Raw genomic sequence first — 18,134 nt, 5'->3', positions numbered from 1 at the left:
AAACTTCTGAATACAGATCTGACCCAAAGCTCTCAATTTTTGAGGTTGAAGTATAGCTAATAAGCAGTAAAATGAGAGGAGACCTCAGATTAAACACTATACATATAGTATGGTACCATGCAGTTTCCTCAGCTGGTTAAGTCAGCGTCACTCCACCGACTTCAAATGATCTACACCAATTTACAATAGAAGAGGACTCAAAGTCCCCTTTTCAGTCCTACATCCTATGTTCCTATTGACACTGGATCTGTTAGCCACTATCCACTGCCCATTGTAATTCAGATTCTTGATTTAGTAGATGATTGCTCTGTGGGTCACCCATAATAAACTGGAGTGGGCTAGAAGGCTCTGGGTGCTTGAAAATAGAGGGTATTATTATATCAGAAGATCTCCATTTCAGTTGTTCCTTATGGTTCACTAAGCCCATATTCTATCCATACCCATAAACGCCTTCTTTCTTTCACTGGCCAGGTTCTTCTTCCTCAGGTGACCTCTATAATATATAATATAATATGAAGGCTGTACCTATCTAGATTTTAATAAGGACATCCATCACCATGGTATCTGAGCTCCTTCACTGGAGTACCCATCCTTCCTAGGCCTGGCTCTGTCTCCAGCCAGGGCTGCTGAGATTCACAGGCACTGAAGGACTGTCACAGTCTGAGACATTGACTCAGGATATCGGGCCAAGTTCATTAGCAGACACTGGCTGCTCATCATTGGTTGGCAGGGGTCATTACCAAAACAGTGCATGGTGTGGTCTTCCCACCTACCAAGGCCAAATGCTTAATGCCTCCAGGGAGCTTCCAGCCCTGCCAGCCAAGACAGGGAAAGCCCTCATCCAAGAGCCCAGCTCTGCTCTTTTGCTTGGCAGCACAGAGTGTTACTGCTGGGAGACTGTGTGAGCACAGTCACGTATGGATTCCACCACAGCACTGTATTTCACTTGAGTAACAGAAGAAGACTTGTGGGTGGAGGGAGGCTGGGAGCAGACCACTGGAGTTCATCCACCTCGCTATTGTGTGTGACCTATAGTATTTCTCACCCCTAAGCGGCATTATCTATTCCTGCTTTGGTACAGGCTGTGTCTATACATCACTTCAATGATAATAGTACAGGGCCTGATTCTGGGCCTGTGGAAATCAGTGCAAACTTTGCCATTGATTTCAGAGGGCGCAAGAGGACACTCTTCATGTGTTTCATCTGAGGATCTCAAAGCACTCTGTAAATATAGAATCACAGAACTGTGGGGCTGGAAGGGAACTCCAGAGGTCATCTAGTCCAGCCCCCGGTGCTGAGGATTAAGTACACCTAGACCTAACATCATCTTAATTTAGTAAGCGTGGCAACACCCTTGTGAAGCAGGCAAGTGCTGTTATTTCCTAAGGCATTATAAAGCACTGACATTGCTTTTTAAATCTGTTTCTATGCACTGGGGTGGGGCTTAGAGCTGGGGGCAGAGAACAGGAAGAAGTGGGCTTTGAGGAGACCTTCTCTTAGCCCCCTGCCGCCATTGCTGTCACTCCATAGCCGGACTCCTGGGGAGCAGATAGATGAGCTGAGCCCCGTAGTCATGTCACAGGGTGGCATGCACATACTGGCTTTTTCTGTCCCTGTCTCTTTTTATTCAGGCTGTTGATAAGACAGTTTTACGGAGCATTTTAGCAGATTTCTCTGTCTCCCCCCCCCTCTCTCTCTCACGCACGTATGCTGCTGTCAGGACTGTGTGGCACTCTCTATAGACACACACTCGGAGCTGTGTCAGTTCACAAACAGACACGCACATGGTTTTCTCACATGGCTAGGGCTGTTGCCTTTGCCCATTAGGAAAGGTGAATGAAGGAGAAAAGCAGCAGCAGCAAGGATCCCCTCAGGAAACTGAGCTCCTTAAGAGGACAGGACATCTGTCTCTCTCCACCTATCTGCTAACCCTGCTGGATCCTCTTAGCCCCTCAGACAGAAGACTTCTTCTCTGTGAAGCCCCTCTGGGTCCTTCTGAAATGGATGCTCCAGTGTGATCCATAATCTACTCTGATCTTTTATAGCTAAGGAAGTTCAATGTTTTCTAGTCATCTAACTAAGGTACTTACACGGCCCCCATCACCAGAGTATCCGAGCAGCTTCAAACTCCCAACTGTGAGGTAGGGCAGGGCTGTTATCCCCATTCTCCAGATGGGGACCTGAGGCCCAGAGTGGCTAGGTGACTTGCCCAGGGTCATATGGGATGTTTGTGTCAGAAGAGGAATCAAACACAGGTGTCCCACAGCCCAGGTGAGCACCCTATTCACTGGACCATACTTCATCAAGTCATTAATTAAGCCTCTAAGCACTCCGGTGAGGGAAGTATATCCATTTTACAGAGAACGCACTGAGGCTGCCCAAAGCCACAGATCAATTCAGAGGCAGAGCCAGAGCCAGAACCAGAAATGGAGCCCAAGAGTCAGGGCTAAGGCTGGGTGACTTTTTATTTTGGCTAATAGTAAACTCACCAGAAAATGCATTTCTCTGGGCGCTGAAACTATTTGTGAATTTAGGTCAAATTCGGCAAGTAGCTTCGATTGAAAAAAACTGAAAACAAGAATTTTGGAAATGCCCAAAACGGTGATCTGAAATGACATTTTTAAAATGTTTCATTCGACCAGAAGGAAATGTTTTCAGGTTTTTTATTTCATTGAGAAGAACTGAAAAAAAACCCCAAGACCTCAATTTGGATTTGAAATTAACCGTTTTTTTCTTCGATTTTTCAATTTGGCCACTAAATCGAAAAATCAAACATGATTCCCTCAGTTCTAGTCATGCCTTTGAGTCTTCTGCTTCAACCACTAGCTGACACTTCCTCTCACATACCAGACCAGTGGAGACAGAGGTTGCCCTTGGCTGAAGAGAGGCTAAGTGAGAGGGTGAAGAAGGATGTTCCAGGCATACCTGGCATGTTTGTCAGTAGTTCACTACTTAAGATGAATGTTATAATACCTAATCCATCTTAAAGGTCATTTCCATTGCTAAATACATGTTCTGGTTTTCTTGAATTAAACAATTGACTCAAACGCCCCCGCTCGCAGTCTGACTCTGGCACAAAAGAAGCATAACTCTATGTAGAAATATTTTTATATTTCCTAGTCAAGCTACATTGCTAAACTGGGGGATTAAAAGAAGTGTTGGCTGCTGAATGCCTAGAAAAATGAAATATGGATCAGCACCAGCCAATGCCATGGACACGGGAACGAGGGGCTCTGAAAGGAGGGGTGCGGAGATGAGGCTGGAGGTGTTTGTCAGGAGGGCCATGAGAGAGAGGGTCCTGTTGTCATATTGTTATTGTCTGTGTTATGGTAGTAGCTAGAGGCCCCAGCTGAGATCAGGCGCTAGGTGCTGTACAGCACAATGGGGCCTGGGCCTTGGCCTTGGCTGCGGTCTCCAAGTGCTACTGTTATTAGTTATTCCTATTATTACAGAGATATTTTGAAATCATGATAACTCAATGGAAGGGTTTTTGTACCTTCCTCTGAAGTATCTGGTATTGCGATTCTCGGAGACAGGACTAGATAATGGGGTGCGAGGCATTACAGAGGGATCTCTCCAAACCGGGTGACTGGGCAACAAAGTGGCAGATGAAAGGCAATGTTGATATGTGCAAAGTTAGGCACATTGGAACAAATAATGCCAACTATACGTATACAACGATGGGTTCTAAACCAGCTGTTACCATCCCAGAAAGAGATCTTGGAGTCACTGTAGATAGTTCTCTAAAAACTTCTGCTCAGTGCGCAGCAGCAGTCAAAAAGGCGAACAGACTGTTAGGGACTACTGGGAAAGGGATAGATAATAAACCAGTAAATACTGTAATGCCGCGATATAAATCCATGGTGCGCCCACTTCTTGAATACTGCTGCAGTTCTGGTCGCCCCATCTCAAAAAGGAGATAGTGGAACTGGAAAAGGTTCAGAGAAGGGCAAGAGAGATGATCAAGAGTATGGAACGGCTTCCATATGAGGAGAGACAAAAAAGATTAGGGGTGTTCGGCTTAGACAAGAGAGGACTAAGGGGGGGGATCTGATAGAGGTCGATAAAATCAAGACTGGTGTGGAAAAAGTCAATAGGAAAGGTTTATTTACTTTTTCCCACAATACAAAAACCAGGGACCACTTGATGAAATTAATAGGCTGCAGGTTTAATACAAACAAGAGGAAGTACTTTTTCATACAATGCACAACTAACCTGTGGAACTCATTGCCATGGGATGTTGTGAAGGCCAGATGTATACCTGGGTTCAAAAAAGAACTGGATAAGTTCATGGGGACAATGGCTGCTAGCCAAGATGGTCAGATGTGCAACCCCATGGTTGCGCTAACCCTAAACCTCTGACTACCAGAAGTCAGGGGTAGAAGACAGCAGTAGATCTTTCCATAACTGCTCTGTTCTGTACATTCCCCTTGAAGCTCTGGTAAAGGCCACTGTTGGAGACAGAATACTTGGGGAGATGGACCATGGTCTGACCCCATATGGCAACTCTTGGCTTTTTATTAGATGGACTACAGGTCTGATCCAGTCTGGTGCTTCCACTGTTCCTATGCTTTTATCTTTCTAATTAGCTAACGAAAGAGAAGGTTTTTTTCCTTGGTGGTGGTGGGGTTGTTCTGTTTTAAAATGGAGCTAAGATCGAACTAGCTGTAAAATGTTCATGCCGATCATCTCTGTCCCCAGGAATATTTCATTTGATACAGGTCAAGAAGATCAGGAAAGAGGAGTTCAACCCAGAAGCGCAGAACTTTAGGCTGGTCACCAGAACAAATGAAGGTACAAATAAAGGGTAAATCTTTACTTCTGTAACCTCCTGGCAAGAGCAGACTGGGTTCATTAGCCATCCCATAAAGACCTTTTGTACCCCCCTGAGCAAAGAGGGGGAATGAAATGTGGTGCGAGCAACCTGACTTGTCTATGCTTAACAAGGGGCACAGACTAAATGTCTTTAAACATGCCCAGTCTGCTCTGTTACCAGTCACTCTTTCACTTTATGACGTTTGGAAAGACCAGCCAAATTCCTTAAAGTGGACACGCGATTACGCAACCCAAAGGTCACATCTCTCCAAAGTCCGTAAAACTGTTTGATTTTTATATCTAATCCATCTGGCATTACCGGAAAAAGTGATGCAATGGCTTTGAAAAAAATCTCCCCAAAATATTGAAACTCTCCTTCGTGTTCCTGGAAGTGTGTAAATGTTGTAATAATTTGGCATCACCAGGCCACATAGTGACAGAGTGGTTGTGGCAGGCTTGAGCTGCGTAGTCATTCACCGCTTGGCCCATGCCAAGACTGATCGTCTGATAGCTGCTCAGCAGCCTGTGTAACATGAAAGTGAGGGTCTCAGCTCAGTGGAGCTGTGGCAGAGAATCATAGAAACGTAGGGCTGGAAGGGACGTGAGTCCAGCCAGGAGTGGAGGGAGCTTCCTAAAAGTGGCCACCGGCGCCCGAACCATGGCCCTGCCCCCTAAGGCTCTGCCCTCACACCATCCCTTCCCCCCAAGACCCCACCCCCTGCTTTCTCATCTCTGGCCCCCTGTTGCTCGCCCTTACGGCCAGTGAAAAGTGGTGGGGCTGTGGCCCCCTGGTCCCCCCGTTCCAGTGCCTTGCTTTGTGGCAGGACCTAGTAAACCTAGACAGTCCCTGACAGCTGTTTGTCCAACTGTAGCGAGGCGCAGCTGGGCCCCTCTAGCTTCTGCCCCGCTGCCCTCACAAACCAGTCAGGGACGCCTCGGGTTGATGCAGTCGCCAGTGTATTTTATTTATATCTATTTCCCACCACCACCTTACTATCTATATACAGGATTTTACAGCCAAGGTTCACAAGCAGCAGACCAGAGCCACCAGTCCCTCTCAGCCTCTGCCTCCCTCCCTCCCAGCCTTTATAACCCCAGCTACTTAGGTTGGCAGGTGTTTCTAGTTGCCAAGCAGGCAGGGCTATTCAGCCAGTCCCGATCCATTCCCCTTGATTGGGGCTGGCGTGGCAGGGGGCTGATTAAGCACTTTGTGCCCAGCACCCTGTCACACCAACCTGATCTTAAAAACCTCCAGACTTCAGAGGGTTTTGAAGCAGGGTTGTGTGGGATTACTTGCCATCTGTTTGGTCGCTAACTAGAGGACTTTAGTCTCTGAGGCCATCAGTCCATGGTTCCCTCCTGGTCATTTCACGTATCCAGGTAGAGTTCCCCTAGGCAGCGTCGACTGACTCCATGAACTCCATTGCAGAGCGTGATGCTGTCGGGAGAGCTCGTTTTAAACCTTTGATCCTTGCTCCTGTCCCTGATTTTTATTCTTTGTCTCCTGTGCGCGCTTAAATCCTGGGTTATCTGGCCCATCCCTCACCTGAGGAGACAGGGTCTTTTGTTGCTCTGGTGAGCTCTGCTCACAGTCTCTGGATTTAAATAGACTGGCACCTTTTGTGAGCACTCACATTCTTGAGTCATGCATAATGCACCATTGTTTAAAGTCACGCACAGTGTACATTTCAAGAACAAAAATTAATTGGGCTGCAAAATGTCCAAGGCAGACATGCCTAAAATAACTGTTTAAAATTCCTTTTGTTCATCCTTATTTCGCCCACACAAGGATTAACACCATGTCATTGTAATCCTGTTTTTCCCGATGAAGCTTCCGATGACCTAAACACCCTGCTTTCTGCAATTTCACAAGTGCACTGCTTCGAAAGGGACTGTGGTGTGAAAAAATAGCAATGTTGTGAAATCACCAATTACAGTTACCGAGGTTTCTAGGAAAGCCTTGGCCAGCAATTGTCCAGTGACAGGAGACTAATTCAGCTAGAAAATATTCCTCCCGGAGATGACAGCATTAGGGATACACAATCCTTCCTGGGATTAAAGGTGCTGAGATCAGCTACTGGGAGAATAAGGAAGGGTTCAAAGTACTGTATAGAATATTGGAATCAGAAACTTACTAGCAATACAAAAGACAGCTTCCCCAGCATCTTCCGTGGCTGATTTTCAGATGGGTGTACAACAATTATTGTAAAAAGAAAAGGAGTACTTGTGGCACCTTAGAGACTAACCAATTTATTTGAGCATAATCTTTCGTGAGCTACAGCTCACTTCATCGGATGCATACTGTGGAAAGTGTAGAAGATCTTTTTATATACACACAAAGCATGAAAAAATACCTCCTCCCACCCCACTCTCCTGCTGGTAATAGCTTATCTAAAGTGACCACTCTCCTTACAATGTGTATGATAATCAAGGTGGGCCATTTCCAGCACAAATCCAGGGTTTAACAAGAACGTCGGGGGGGGGGGGGGTAGGAAAAAACAAGGGGAAATAGGTTACCTTGTGCTATATTGATGACATCTTCATCATCTGGACCCATGGAAAAGAAGCCCTTGAGGAATTCCACCATGATTTCAACAATTTCCATCCCACCATCAACCTCAGCCTGGACCAGTCCACACAAGAGATCCACTTCCTGAACACTACAGTGCTAATAAACAATGGTCACATAAACACCACCTTATACCGGAAACCTACTGACCGCTATTCCTACCTGCATGCCTCCAGCTTTCACCCTGACCACACCACACGATCCATCGTCTACAGCCAAGCTCTGCGATACAACCGCATTTGCTCCAACCCCTCAGACAGAGACAGACACCTACAAGGTCTCTATCAAGCATTCTTACAACTACAATACCCACCTGCAGAAGTAAAGAAACAGATTGATAGAGCCAGAAGAGTTCCCAGAAGTCACCTACTACAGGACAGGCCTAACAAAGAAAATAACAGAACGCCACTAGCCGTCACCTTCAGCCCCCAACTAAAACCCCTCTAACGCATTATTAAGGATCTACAACCTATCCTGAAGGATGACCCATCACTCTCACAAATCTTGGGAGACAGGCCAGTCCTTGCCTACAGACAGTCCCCCAGCCTGAAGCAAATACTCACCAGCAACCACATACCACACAACAGGACCACTAACCCAGGAACCTATCCTTGCAACAAAGCCGGTTGCCAACTGTGCCCACATATTTATTCAGGGGACACCATCACAGGGCCTAATAACATCAGCCACACTATCAGAGGCTTGTTCACCTGCACATCCACCAATGTGATATATGCCATCATGTGCCAGCAATGTCCCTCTGTCATGTACCTTGGTCAAACTGGACAGTCTCTGCGTAAAAGAATAAATGGACACAGATCAGATGTCAAGAATTATAACATTCATAAACCAGTCGGAGAACACTTCAATCTCTCTGGTCATGCGATTACAGACATGAAAGTTGTGATATTACAACAAAAAAACTTCAAATCCAGACTCCAGTGAGAAACTGTTGAATTGGAATTCATTTGCAAATTGGATACAATTAACTTAGGCTTGAATAGAGACTGGGAGTGGCTAAGTCATTATGCAAGGTAACCTATTTCCCCTTGTTTTTTCCTACCCGCCCTCCTCCTCAGGATTTGTGCTGGAAATGGCCCACCTTGATTATCATACACATTATAAGGAGAGTGGTCACTTTAGATAAGCTATTGCCAGCAGGAGAGTGGGTTTGTGTGTGTGGTGGGAGGGGGGGGGGGGTGAGAAAACCTGGATTTGTGCTGGAAATGGCCCAACTTGATTATCATACACATTGTAAGGCGAGTGATCACTTTAGATAAGCTATTACCAGCAGGAGAGTGGGGTGGGAGGAGGTATTTTTTCATGCTTTGAGTGTATATAAAAAGATCTTCTGTACTTTCCATAGTATGCATCCGATGAAGTGAGCTGTAGCTCACGAAAGATTATGCTCAAATAAATTGGTTAGTCTCTAAGGTGCCACAAGTACTCCTTTTCTTTTTGCGAATACAGACTAACACAGCTGTTACTCTGAAACCAACAATTATTGTGATATTTAACAGTAAAATAAATCTGAACTAATATACAACAGCACTTATTTGTTATAGTGTGTCCCCTAGCCATCTGAAATATATATATAAGGCCCCTTTACCATAGCCTCTGAGCACCTCACAATTTGTAATGTATTTATTCCCTTAGCACACTTGTGAGGTAGGGATGTTTTATTATCCCCATTTTACAGATGAAGGAGTAAGGCACACAGAGACTAAATGACTTACCCTAGGTTATACCGAAAGTCTATGGCAGTACTGGAAGTTGAACCCAGCGATTTCGGATGTCGGCCTACTGTCCTACCCACTGGACCATCCTTACTCTCTGACTCAGCTGACACTCTGTATGAGTTTAATGACAATAAGAGCTAGGCAAATACTTAAAAATATTTTCCACTTGAATATTTAATCTAAGGTCCTTCCCAGTCCTTTGTACAGCCGCCAAGGTTTTACTAGCAAGAGTGTTTGCCGAAAAGGAATTTTAAATTTGTAATCCAGAAATCTAGAAGAAAAGGAATTACACTTAGCCAATAAGAGGCCAGAGAAAAAACCCATCACAGGGGGGTTATGACCAGTCACAGCAAGGTTGTGGTTTGTGACCAATCACAACGAGGTAACAGAATGTGAATTTCAGATTTCCAATGATGAGCTGGAGAATTAACAAATTTCACCCCCAAAATGTGTTGAATCGGTTTTAACAATGAATACATCTGAGAAAAATGTGATACTTTCTTGGATGCTCCATGAACACAAAAAGAAGTGCAATTCTTCCAAAACCCACACAATACGAATGATTAGTACTTAACTAATACGATTAATACTTAACACTTCTATCACTTACCATATTGAAAGTGCTGTACGAAGGTAAAGGGCCAGATCTTGAGCTGGTGTAAACTGCCTTCACCAGCTGAGGATCTGGCCCTAACTAATTAAACTGCCCAGTACTTTTCGGAGGTAGATGAGGATTATTCAATCCCCATTTCACAGATTGAGAAACCTTGTAAATTGGGCGATTTGCCAGAGATTACACCAGAAATCTTGGGCAGATTGAAACCACATCTCCTGACACCCACACGCTATTTTGCGTAGCTGTATTATAGTAGTGCATAGAGGCCCCCACTGACATCATGGCTCCATTATACATGCATGGTAAGAGACAGTCCCTGCCCCTAAGAGTTTATAGTCTAGATAGACAAACCAGAACTAAGAGGGCGAGGAGAAAGAGGCACTGACATGTGAACTGACTTGACCAAGGTCACACAGCAAATCAGTGGCAGAGCCAAGAATAGCATTCAAGTCTTCTGAGTTCCAGAACAGTACCCTAGCGCCACACTGCCTCAAATCTGCCCTTCCTCCCAAGGATCATGGAATAGGTTGGAGGAAGGTGGACGATTTTAAACTGGAATGACCGGAAGCCGCTGGAGTATGGGTATGGGGGGGATGTGATTGTTTCGTATTTGGGTGTATTTCTGGGAAGCAGCTTGCTATATATGCTTGATTCTAGAGAGTGGGGATCTAGGGGGCCCAGAGTGGGAGGAATCTGTGCATAGCAGTTTATTTCCATGACAATCATGCATCGCCTCCATCGCTATTCAGGTTGAAAACAGGAAGAAAACGGTAATGACATAAGGACCCCTGGGGTGCTGGTTTTCTCTCAATTTCCTTCCTTATCTAACCCCAACACTAACCCTAATCCTAAACCTTTCACTGTAGCTTTTGGGCAGGGGGGCTAAGGTCTTTTTCTATTTTGGGTTTGCGGTTCCAACTGAAAATCATAATGGAAAACTGATGTGGAAAGCCCCTAAAATCACCCCTGCAGGGATGGTTTCAGCATCTCCCCCCTGCGTTTGAAATCCCCATGCTCTGTGGAATCCCAAAATGGAGTCAGGGTTGATGGGGCACTATGCTAATGCGAATAAATAAAAACTAACGATAATGTAAGTTCACTATTGGCAGGTCTCTCTGGTGAGATCTTACAGACGTAAACATCCTCGATGTAGCATGGATTGTAAAGACCCCAGAGCACAGATTAGGAGTTTAGCTCTCATCTTCCTTAGCCACCTTTCTCCCAACGTAGTTTTCTGAATGCTACCCTCTGCCCTGTGGACGGCTGAGTTTCAGAGGTGATGTGATCCATGGAGATATTTGTCTTTACTCAGACACCACTCCCCTTGTGCCTGAGCACAAACTGCAGGATCAAGTCCATAACTTCATCGATTTTAAGGCCAGCAGGGATCACTCTAGTCTGACCTCCTGCTCAAAACAGGCAACAGAATTTCACTCTGCAGTGGAAGGAACTATTCTTCTATAACCGAATCCTTTGCAAAGTCCTCTCCTTTAGGATCTTTCAGGATGGAAGGTGCGACATTAATGGTCTCATTGTTTCACTGCTAGGGCCCTACCAAATTCACAGTCCATTTTGGTCAATTTCATGATCATAGGATTTAAAAAATAATAAATTTCATGATTTCAGCTATTTAAATCTGAAATTTCGTGGTGTTGTAATTGTAGGGGTCCTGACCCAAAAAGGAGTTGGGGGGGGGGTGTCACAAGATTATTGTAGGGGGGTTGCGGCCCTGCTAGCCTTTACTTCTGCACTGCTGCTGGCAGGGTGCTGCCTTCAGAGCTGGGCTCCCGCCCAACAGCTGCTGCTCTCCAGCCACCCAGCTCTGAAGGCAGAGCAGAAGTAAGGGTGGCAATACCACAATCCCCCCAGAATAAACCTTGTGACCCCCCTGCAACTCCCTTTTGGGTCAGGACCCCCAATTTGAGAAACTCTGGCCTCCCCTGTGAAATCTGTATAGTATAGGGTAAAAGACTAGATTTCATGGGGAGGAGATGAGACTTCACAGTCTGTGATGCGTTTTTCATGGCTGTGAATTTGGTAGGGCCCTATTCATTGTACTCCCCCATCTGTCTCTTGTCTTATACTTAGACTGTAAGTATAAGATAATACTCTCTTTTTGTTCTGGGTTTGTACAGCACCTAGCACATGGGGTCCTGGTCCATATCTAGGGATCCTGGGGCCATGATAATACAAATAATAATTATTTATTAGTATTACATTCCCAATAGGGCAAGTTTCAGAGAGTCATCTGTAGTGAATATCCATCTGTCTTCTCTTCTCATATAGGTCACTGGAACAACTTCAGAGCCCAAACATCAGGGCTTAAGATGACAGAGAGTCCAGAGAAAGAAACAAAGAACTTGTAAAAAAAAACACAAACAAATATATATATATGAAAAAGTTGCATTATTAAATAAACTCGCACAGCAATAAAAGGAAAAAAAGACGGATGTAAACTAAAAACTCAAGCAATCAAACCAACGACGACAACAGATCTGAGTCTGAAACACGGCTACAACCATGGATGTGACACCCTTTGGAATGTTCCCAGAGATGGGTTGGGGGACTCAACCCCTTGTCTCCTGCTCGTCAACGATTTCAGGTGTGCCAAAAAAGGAGGAGAAGACAGGAGTGGTGCACTGTGAAGAGAGAAAATACGGGCTCTGGTTCCCACCTGTTTTGTATCTCTAGCCAGTATCATGGGCTACCAGTGAAACAGTACAGGAGTCTTATTCCTTCTACCGTTATCATCTTAAAGGAGACCTGCAAAGAGACAAAATCGCCTTTGTTTCCTTTTTAAGCATCGTTGTGATGTACAAAGCATTTGTTTTGTTTAAAATACAAACCAGCTATATTACTTTAGAAATATCAGCTCTTGAATCTGTTTTAGCTGGAAGACTCCTTGGAGGACTGGAGAACTAGTGATGTTATAAACCCATCATGGCAAATTTCCCAGGGATGTAGCCTCTTTGCAGACTGACCTAGGCCCTAATTCAGCCAGGAGTTCAAGTACAAAACATTAATCCCGTGAGTAGTCCCACTTCCTTCAGTGGAACTATTCATGTTCTTAAAGTTAGGTGACATGCTTAGGGTCCTGGCTGAATCAGGGTCCTAAATAGGGACAACAGAGAGGGAAGAGGATTTTTAGTTCAATTGTTTACAGAGCTTTATATTTCCTTTGATTTACTTACCACCTATTTCACTCAAACTCCTGACAAAGAGGAAGGAGGGAAAACCCTCCTTGTGAAGGATTCGAACATCCTTCACCCTCTGTCTTCAACTGAGAGACAAAGAAGCTCCCGCTCCAGTTCTCTCATCCTCGAAGGAGACCTCCAGCGACAAAATAGAGATGACAAGAGTTGACAGTCCTGATGTTTCTAAGGTGGGAAAGGGGCATATTTTTCTGGAAAACACTACGGGTGGAAGTGGCTAGGCCTCCTTTCTACACCACATAGAAAAAAATGCAGAACCAACAAATTATTTTTTCTCTTTGCAGGCCACATACATTTACTTTTCAAGGCCATACGGTGATGGGCAGCTCCAGGCTCTAAAAATTAAAACCCATTCATTATAGTGCTTAGAAAGCCCCATGATATCCAAGGGCCCAATTCATCCCTAGTGTAACTGCACCACCTTCAACGGATAAATTGGTTAGTCTCTAAGGTGCCACAAATACTCCTTTTCTTTTTGTGAATACAGACTAACATGGCTGCTACTCTGAAACCTTCAACAGGGTTACCCCAGGGTTGAATATGGGCCAAGGAGTGAATTTCCAACCCCCTATGGTTTCCCTGTGCTCATTTTTTTACTCTCCCCATTGAAAATTGCCACTGGCCTAGCGCTTTTGTTTGGTTTTATGAACTGTAGGGAGTTCCCTGCATAGCTGCCCTCCCAGATAGACATTATCTAGGCAAAGCACCGGCTAACACAAGGATGGGCCCCTGATCCTTCACACAGCTTTTGCTCCGGTAATCCGACAAGAATGTTCCCCCACCGCTGGGCTGTGGCCAGGCTAACCAGACACCATTGTCACTCCTTTATTGTCAGTAGGTTCCTTTATGCACCTTTCTCACCCCCCTACTCCCCCCGAGCACACAGGTGATACAGTGCAAACCATACTCTGCTGTCAATGACACTTGTGTAAATCCAGAACAAACCTACTGAAATCAATGGAGCCACTGCAGATTTACACCGGCGTGGCTTGGAGGAGAAGCAGGGCCATCACCTGTGCAGTGCCTATATGGCTCCTAGGGTAGTAGGTGAAGGCACTTGACAAAATGAATGTCGCTGAAGTTCCTCTGCGGTTGTTAAGTCCAGACCGTGAGAGGGCAGCAGAAACAGTTCCTTGTATCCATCGGCTGGGAGTTACACGTGGTAGAATGGGACTTAATCAATTAGCACAGCCTTCCACGTGGTAGCCAGACTTGGATATTAATAATGCCAGTATAAAGCCAGGGCAATGACATTGGCAGTGAGTCTGGCCCATTGACTGTAGCGTGTACATTACCAAAGCCTCTTGCATGGATGCGGTGTCAGCCAAAAATGTTCAAACTTGAGTGCCTAAAGCCAAGCACCCAACTCCGGGTGTTCAGGAGTGCACAGCACCTCTGCTTGCTATTGCATCCATGTGCGGGCCAGAGGAGTTAGCACTGCATTAGTCGTATCAGACAGGCTCCTAGGTTACTGGGGTTGTCTTAAATCACCAGATCCATCTCACTGCAGTTCTAATCCCGACTTCAAATTCTGGGGAACCAAAGGCAGTTAAAGGCACCAAAATGAGCAATAAATGCCTCAGCACCTGCCAGCGATTCCCTGAAAAATTCAGCGTTTGCCAACGATAGTGCTTCCTGCTACTATCTACCGCATTAGGCTAAATCCTGAGGCATGTCTGATACCGCTGGGTGGTCACTGGTGGCTTCTTACTGGGAACCACAATACCCACCTGAATGCATGACAGCAATTTAGACACCTTCGCAGGTTCTTGCTGGCACATGTTTGCAAATGAGACAAACAGCACCACCCTGAACCAGCCCCATATTTCACCCCCTTATAGTAAGGGTCTCTGGGAGTTCCAGTCCCCGCTTTCCCCTGGCTCCAGGGGAGCAGTAAACTCGACCAGCCTTTCTCCTAGGGCAGGTTACTCCCCACTCCGGGCAGTGCTGGCCATTGCCCTGGGCAGGGCAGCTAAGGCTCTGCCTACTCGGGAGAGATGGGGAATTGAGGACCATCAGTAGCTGCCCTCCCCTCTTGCAGGGTCAGGAGACATGTAGACAGGGGTGTGAGGGGGGAGCCTTACATCCCTTTCCTCCCCTGTGTGGGCTTGCAGCCAGGCTCACACCTGAGCCCTGTCAGCTTGCAGATGGAAGGAGATGGCGCTTTGCCTGACAAACAGTAGCTGAGCGTGAAGCGCTTTCCCCTTGTCCCCAGCCTCAGGAGCTGCCTCTGACGGTAACCGCAGCCCCATACTGACGACCTCGCACACAAGGAGCATAGTCATCCCAGGTGCTCAGAGTCAGTCGGAGCTGAGGGTGCTCAGCGCTTCACGGGATCAGGCCCCGTGGAAGAAAATGCTGCTTCCCACCCCCATCGCCCATCCCAGTCAAAATGGCCTGGAGGTCCCTGCTGCTCTATCTTGTTGCTTAGGAACTGCCAGGAAACATTAAGGGTGGGGCCAGGGAAATCCTTCCTGGCAGGGGTGCCCGCAGTATGTGAAGGGGGCTGATGCAGCCCATGGTGTCATATAAAGTGGCACCCAGCCGTGCTCTCCCTGTGGCGGCTGGGTGAGGACTAAGCCGATCAGCAAGCAGGTTTGCACTGCTGACGACTCCAAGCAACAAGCGATTGCTGGTCCTTGATCCAGGCTGATCGGGGCAAACGCTATGGTTGTACTTATTTTCTATTGAAACTTTATGTTAATTTATAGGCAAATTAGGGGGCTGATCCTGCTCCCACCGAAATCAATGGCAAAGCTCCCAGTGGCAGAGGCACTGAGCCCTAGGCGTGGCCCCAGGGAGCCTGGTAAAATGCCACAGCCCTTGATGCCACACAGATTGGACATCCTCTCTTGGCTTATACTTACACGTCAATGAAAAACATTTCCTTGCTAACATAGCCTGCAAAGATGTAACCTCTGGAGTTCTCAGAGCTCTGGGGCTGAGATCTAAACAATGCACTAAGGTAGCTCTTAAACACATTATTATGCCGGCATATATATATAATCTATCTCTCTCTATATATCTTACATAATATCTACTGACTATATTCACAGGAGGGAGCATCTCCCAAAGGGAAAGCGGAGCCATTTCTTCTCTGTCCATACAAGGATGGTGCTCGGTAGCACTGACGTGTACACTGACCGGCAATAGCTTTGGGGGATTGTCAGATGGTTTGGTATAGGTATTTATCCCTGGGTTTGATTTTGTTAAATCTATTTATTTGGAGATCCATATCTGTCTGATGAATCTGATTAAAGTGTTTCTGAATCCACATTCTTGGCACCTTCTTTTGTTTTCTAGGGTTGCTACGGTATTTTTCATACCTATGCATCATAGACCCCACACTGCCTCTATTTAGCCAAGGCTCCCGTTGCCATGGTACCTGAGCACCTATATGACACCATTGCTATAGTATCCCCATTGTACAGATGGGGAACTGAGGCAGATAGAGTCTAAGGCCCAGATCCTCAAAGATATTTAGGTGCCTAACTATCATTGAAATCAGTGGCAGTTCAGAGCCTAAATGACTTGCCCAAGGTCACACAGGATGTCTATGGCAGAGTCGACAACTGAACCCAGGTCATCTGCATTCCAAGCTAGTGCCCTGCTCACTGAACCATCCTTCCTCTTTATAAAATGTAGATAACAGAGACTCTCCTTTGCCGCATGTGGTGGGGGCTTGGTCCTGGGCGGGGTGGGTGGTTAAATTCTTTCCCTGCCTCTGCTTTGGAGTTCAGAGTGGCCTACATGTAACACAGCAAGATCACTGAAGCTCTAAGGGCCGCAGGGCTTTGCTGCAGTATTTTGAATAAAGAACAGGAGAACTTTATAAAGTGTGCAGAAAACAAGCACGGTGCATGGCACGTCCATTGCTAGCAAGGGAAATCTGGCTCAGGATTACAATTAATTATAATTAGTATTAGAGGCTCTGCAAGTGGCCCCACCCCAGATTCAGGATGCCATTGTGCTAGGCACTGTACATATGCAGGAGAAAGGCCGCGCCCCCAAAAGCTTACACTCTACAAAGCCATGACAGACAAAGGCTGGGAAGGGGAAAAGAGTCTCAGAGAGGAAGTGGCTTGGCCAAGATTACACAGGACGTTATTGGTCAAGCCCAAGACTAGGACCCCAGTCTTCTGCGCGCTAGGCTAGGAGGATGCAGTACTGGGCATACAGTCTGATGTGAGGAATGGCAGGAGCAAGCTGCAGTGCAAAGGACACATGATCCACTCCTCAGTGACGCCTCCCAGCATGCTGGCAAGGGGAGGAAGATTTGCTTAGCCCATTCTACAGATGAAGGAAGTGGGGCATAGCCAGGTTGGAAGGCATGAGATGCGCTGTCCTGAGGTTGGGAGTTCCACGACCACCACTCCCAAGAGGAGAAGGCGGGTGGTGGTGGTCGGGGACTCGCTCCTCCGGGGGACTGAGTCATCTATCTGCCGCCCTGACCGGGAAAACCGAGAAGTCTGCTGCTTGCCGGGGGCTAAGATTCGCGATGTGACGGAGAGACTGCCGAGACTCATCAAGCCCTCGGATCGCTACCCCTTCCTGCTTCTCCACGTGGGCACCAATGATACTGCCAAGAATGACCTTGAGCGGATCACTGGGGACTATGTGGCTCTAGGAAGAAGAATAAAGGAGTTGGAGGCGCAAGTGGTGTTCTCGTCCATCCTCCCCGTGGAAGGAAAAGGCCTAGGTAGGGAGCGTCGAATCGTGGAAGTCAACGAATGGCTACGTAGGTGGTGTCGGAGAGAAGTCTTTGGATTCTTCGACCATGGGATGGTGTTCCAAGAAGGAGTGCTAGGCAGAGACGGGCTCCACTTAACGAAGAGAGGGAAGAGCATCTTCGCGAGCAGGCTGGCTAACCTAGTGAGGAGGGCTTTAAACTAGGTTCACCGGGGGAAGGAGACCAAAGCCCTGAGGTAAGTGGGAAAGCGGGATACTGGGAGGAAGCACAGGCAGGAATGTCTGTGAGGGGAGGGCTCCTGCCTCATACTGTGAATGAGGGGCGAACAACAGGTTATCTCAAGTGCTTATATACAAATGCACAAAGCCTTGGAAACAAGCAGGGAGAACTGGAGGTCCTGGTGATGTCAAGGAACTATGACGTGATTGGAATAACAGAGACTTGGTGGGATAACTCACATGACTGGAGTACTGTCATGGATGGTTATAAACTG

The 18,134-nt window shown here is 46.5% G+C and overlaps 1 protein-coding gene across 2 annotated transcripts in view; it reads left to right on the top strand.

Moving 5' to 3' along the window:
* The window catches only part of CHRDL2 (chordin like 2), a 65,430-nt gene extending 49,278 nt beyond the window's left edge, over positions 1–16,152 (top strand). Inside the window, exons 10-11 of one of the 2 annotated variants that reach the window (XM_048838960.2) lie at positions 4,702–4,794; positions 12,026–16,152. In XM_048838960.2, coding sequence (XP_048694917.1) covers positions 4,702–4,794; positions 12,026–12,105 — 173 coding nt within the window. In that variant the 3' untranslated portion in view covers positions 12,106–16,152. Of the gene's footprint in view, positions 1–4,701; positions 4,808–12,025 lie in introns of both variants that reach the window. The other variant, XM_075125875.1, reaches the window with a different exon arrangement.
* Positions 16,153–18,134: the final 1,982 nt, after the last annotated feature.

Source organism: Caretta caretta, chromosome 1 (genome assembly GCF_965140235.1).
Source record: "Caretta caretta isolate rCarCar2 chromosome 1, rCarCar1.hap1, whole genome shotgun sequence".
In the NCBI taxonomy this organism is placed as follows: Eukaryota; Metazoa; Chordata; order Testudines; family Cheloniidae; genus Caretta; species Caretta caretta.
The sequence above is the reverse complement of the archived record's forward strand: the minus strand, read 5'-3'. Positions and strand labels throughout refer to the sequence as shown.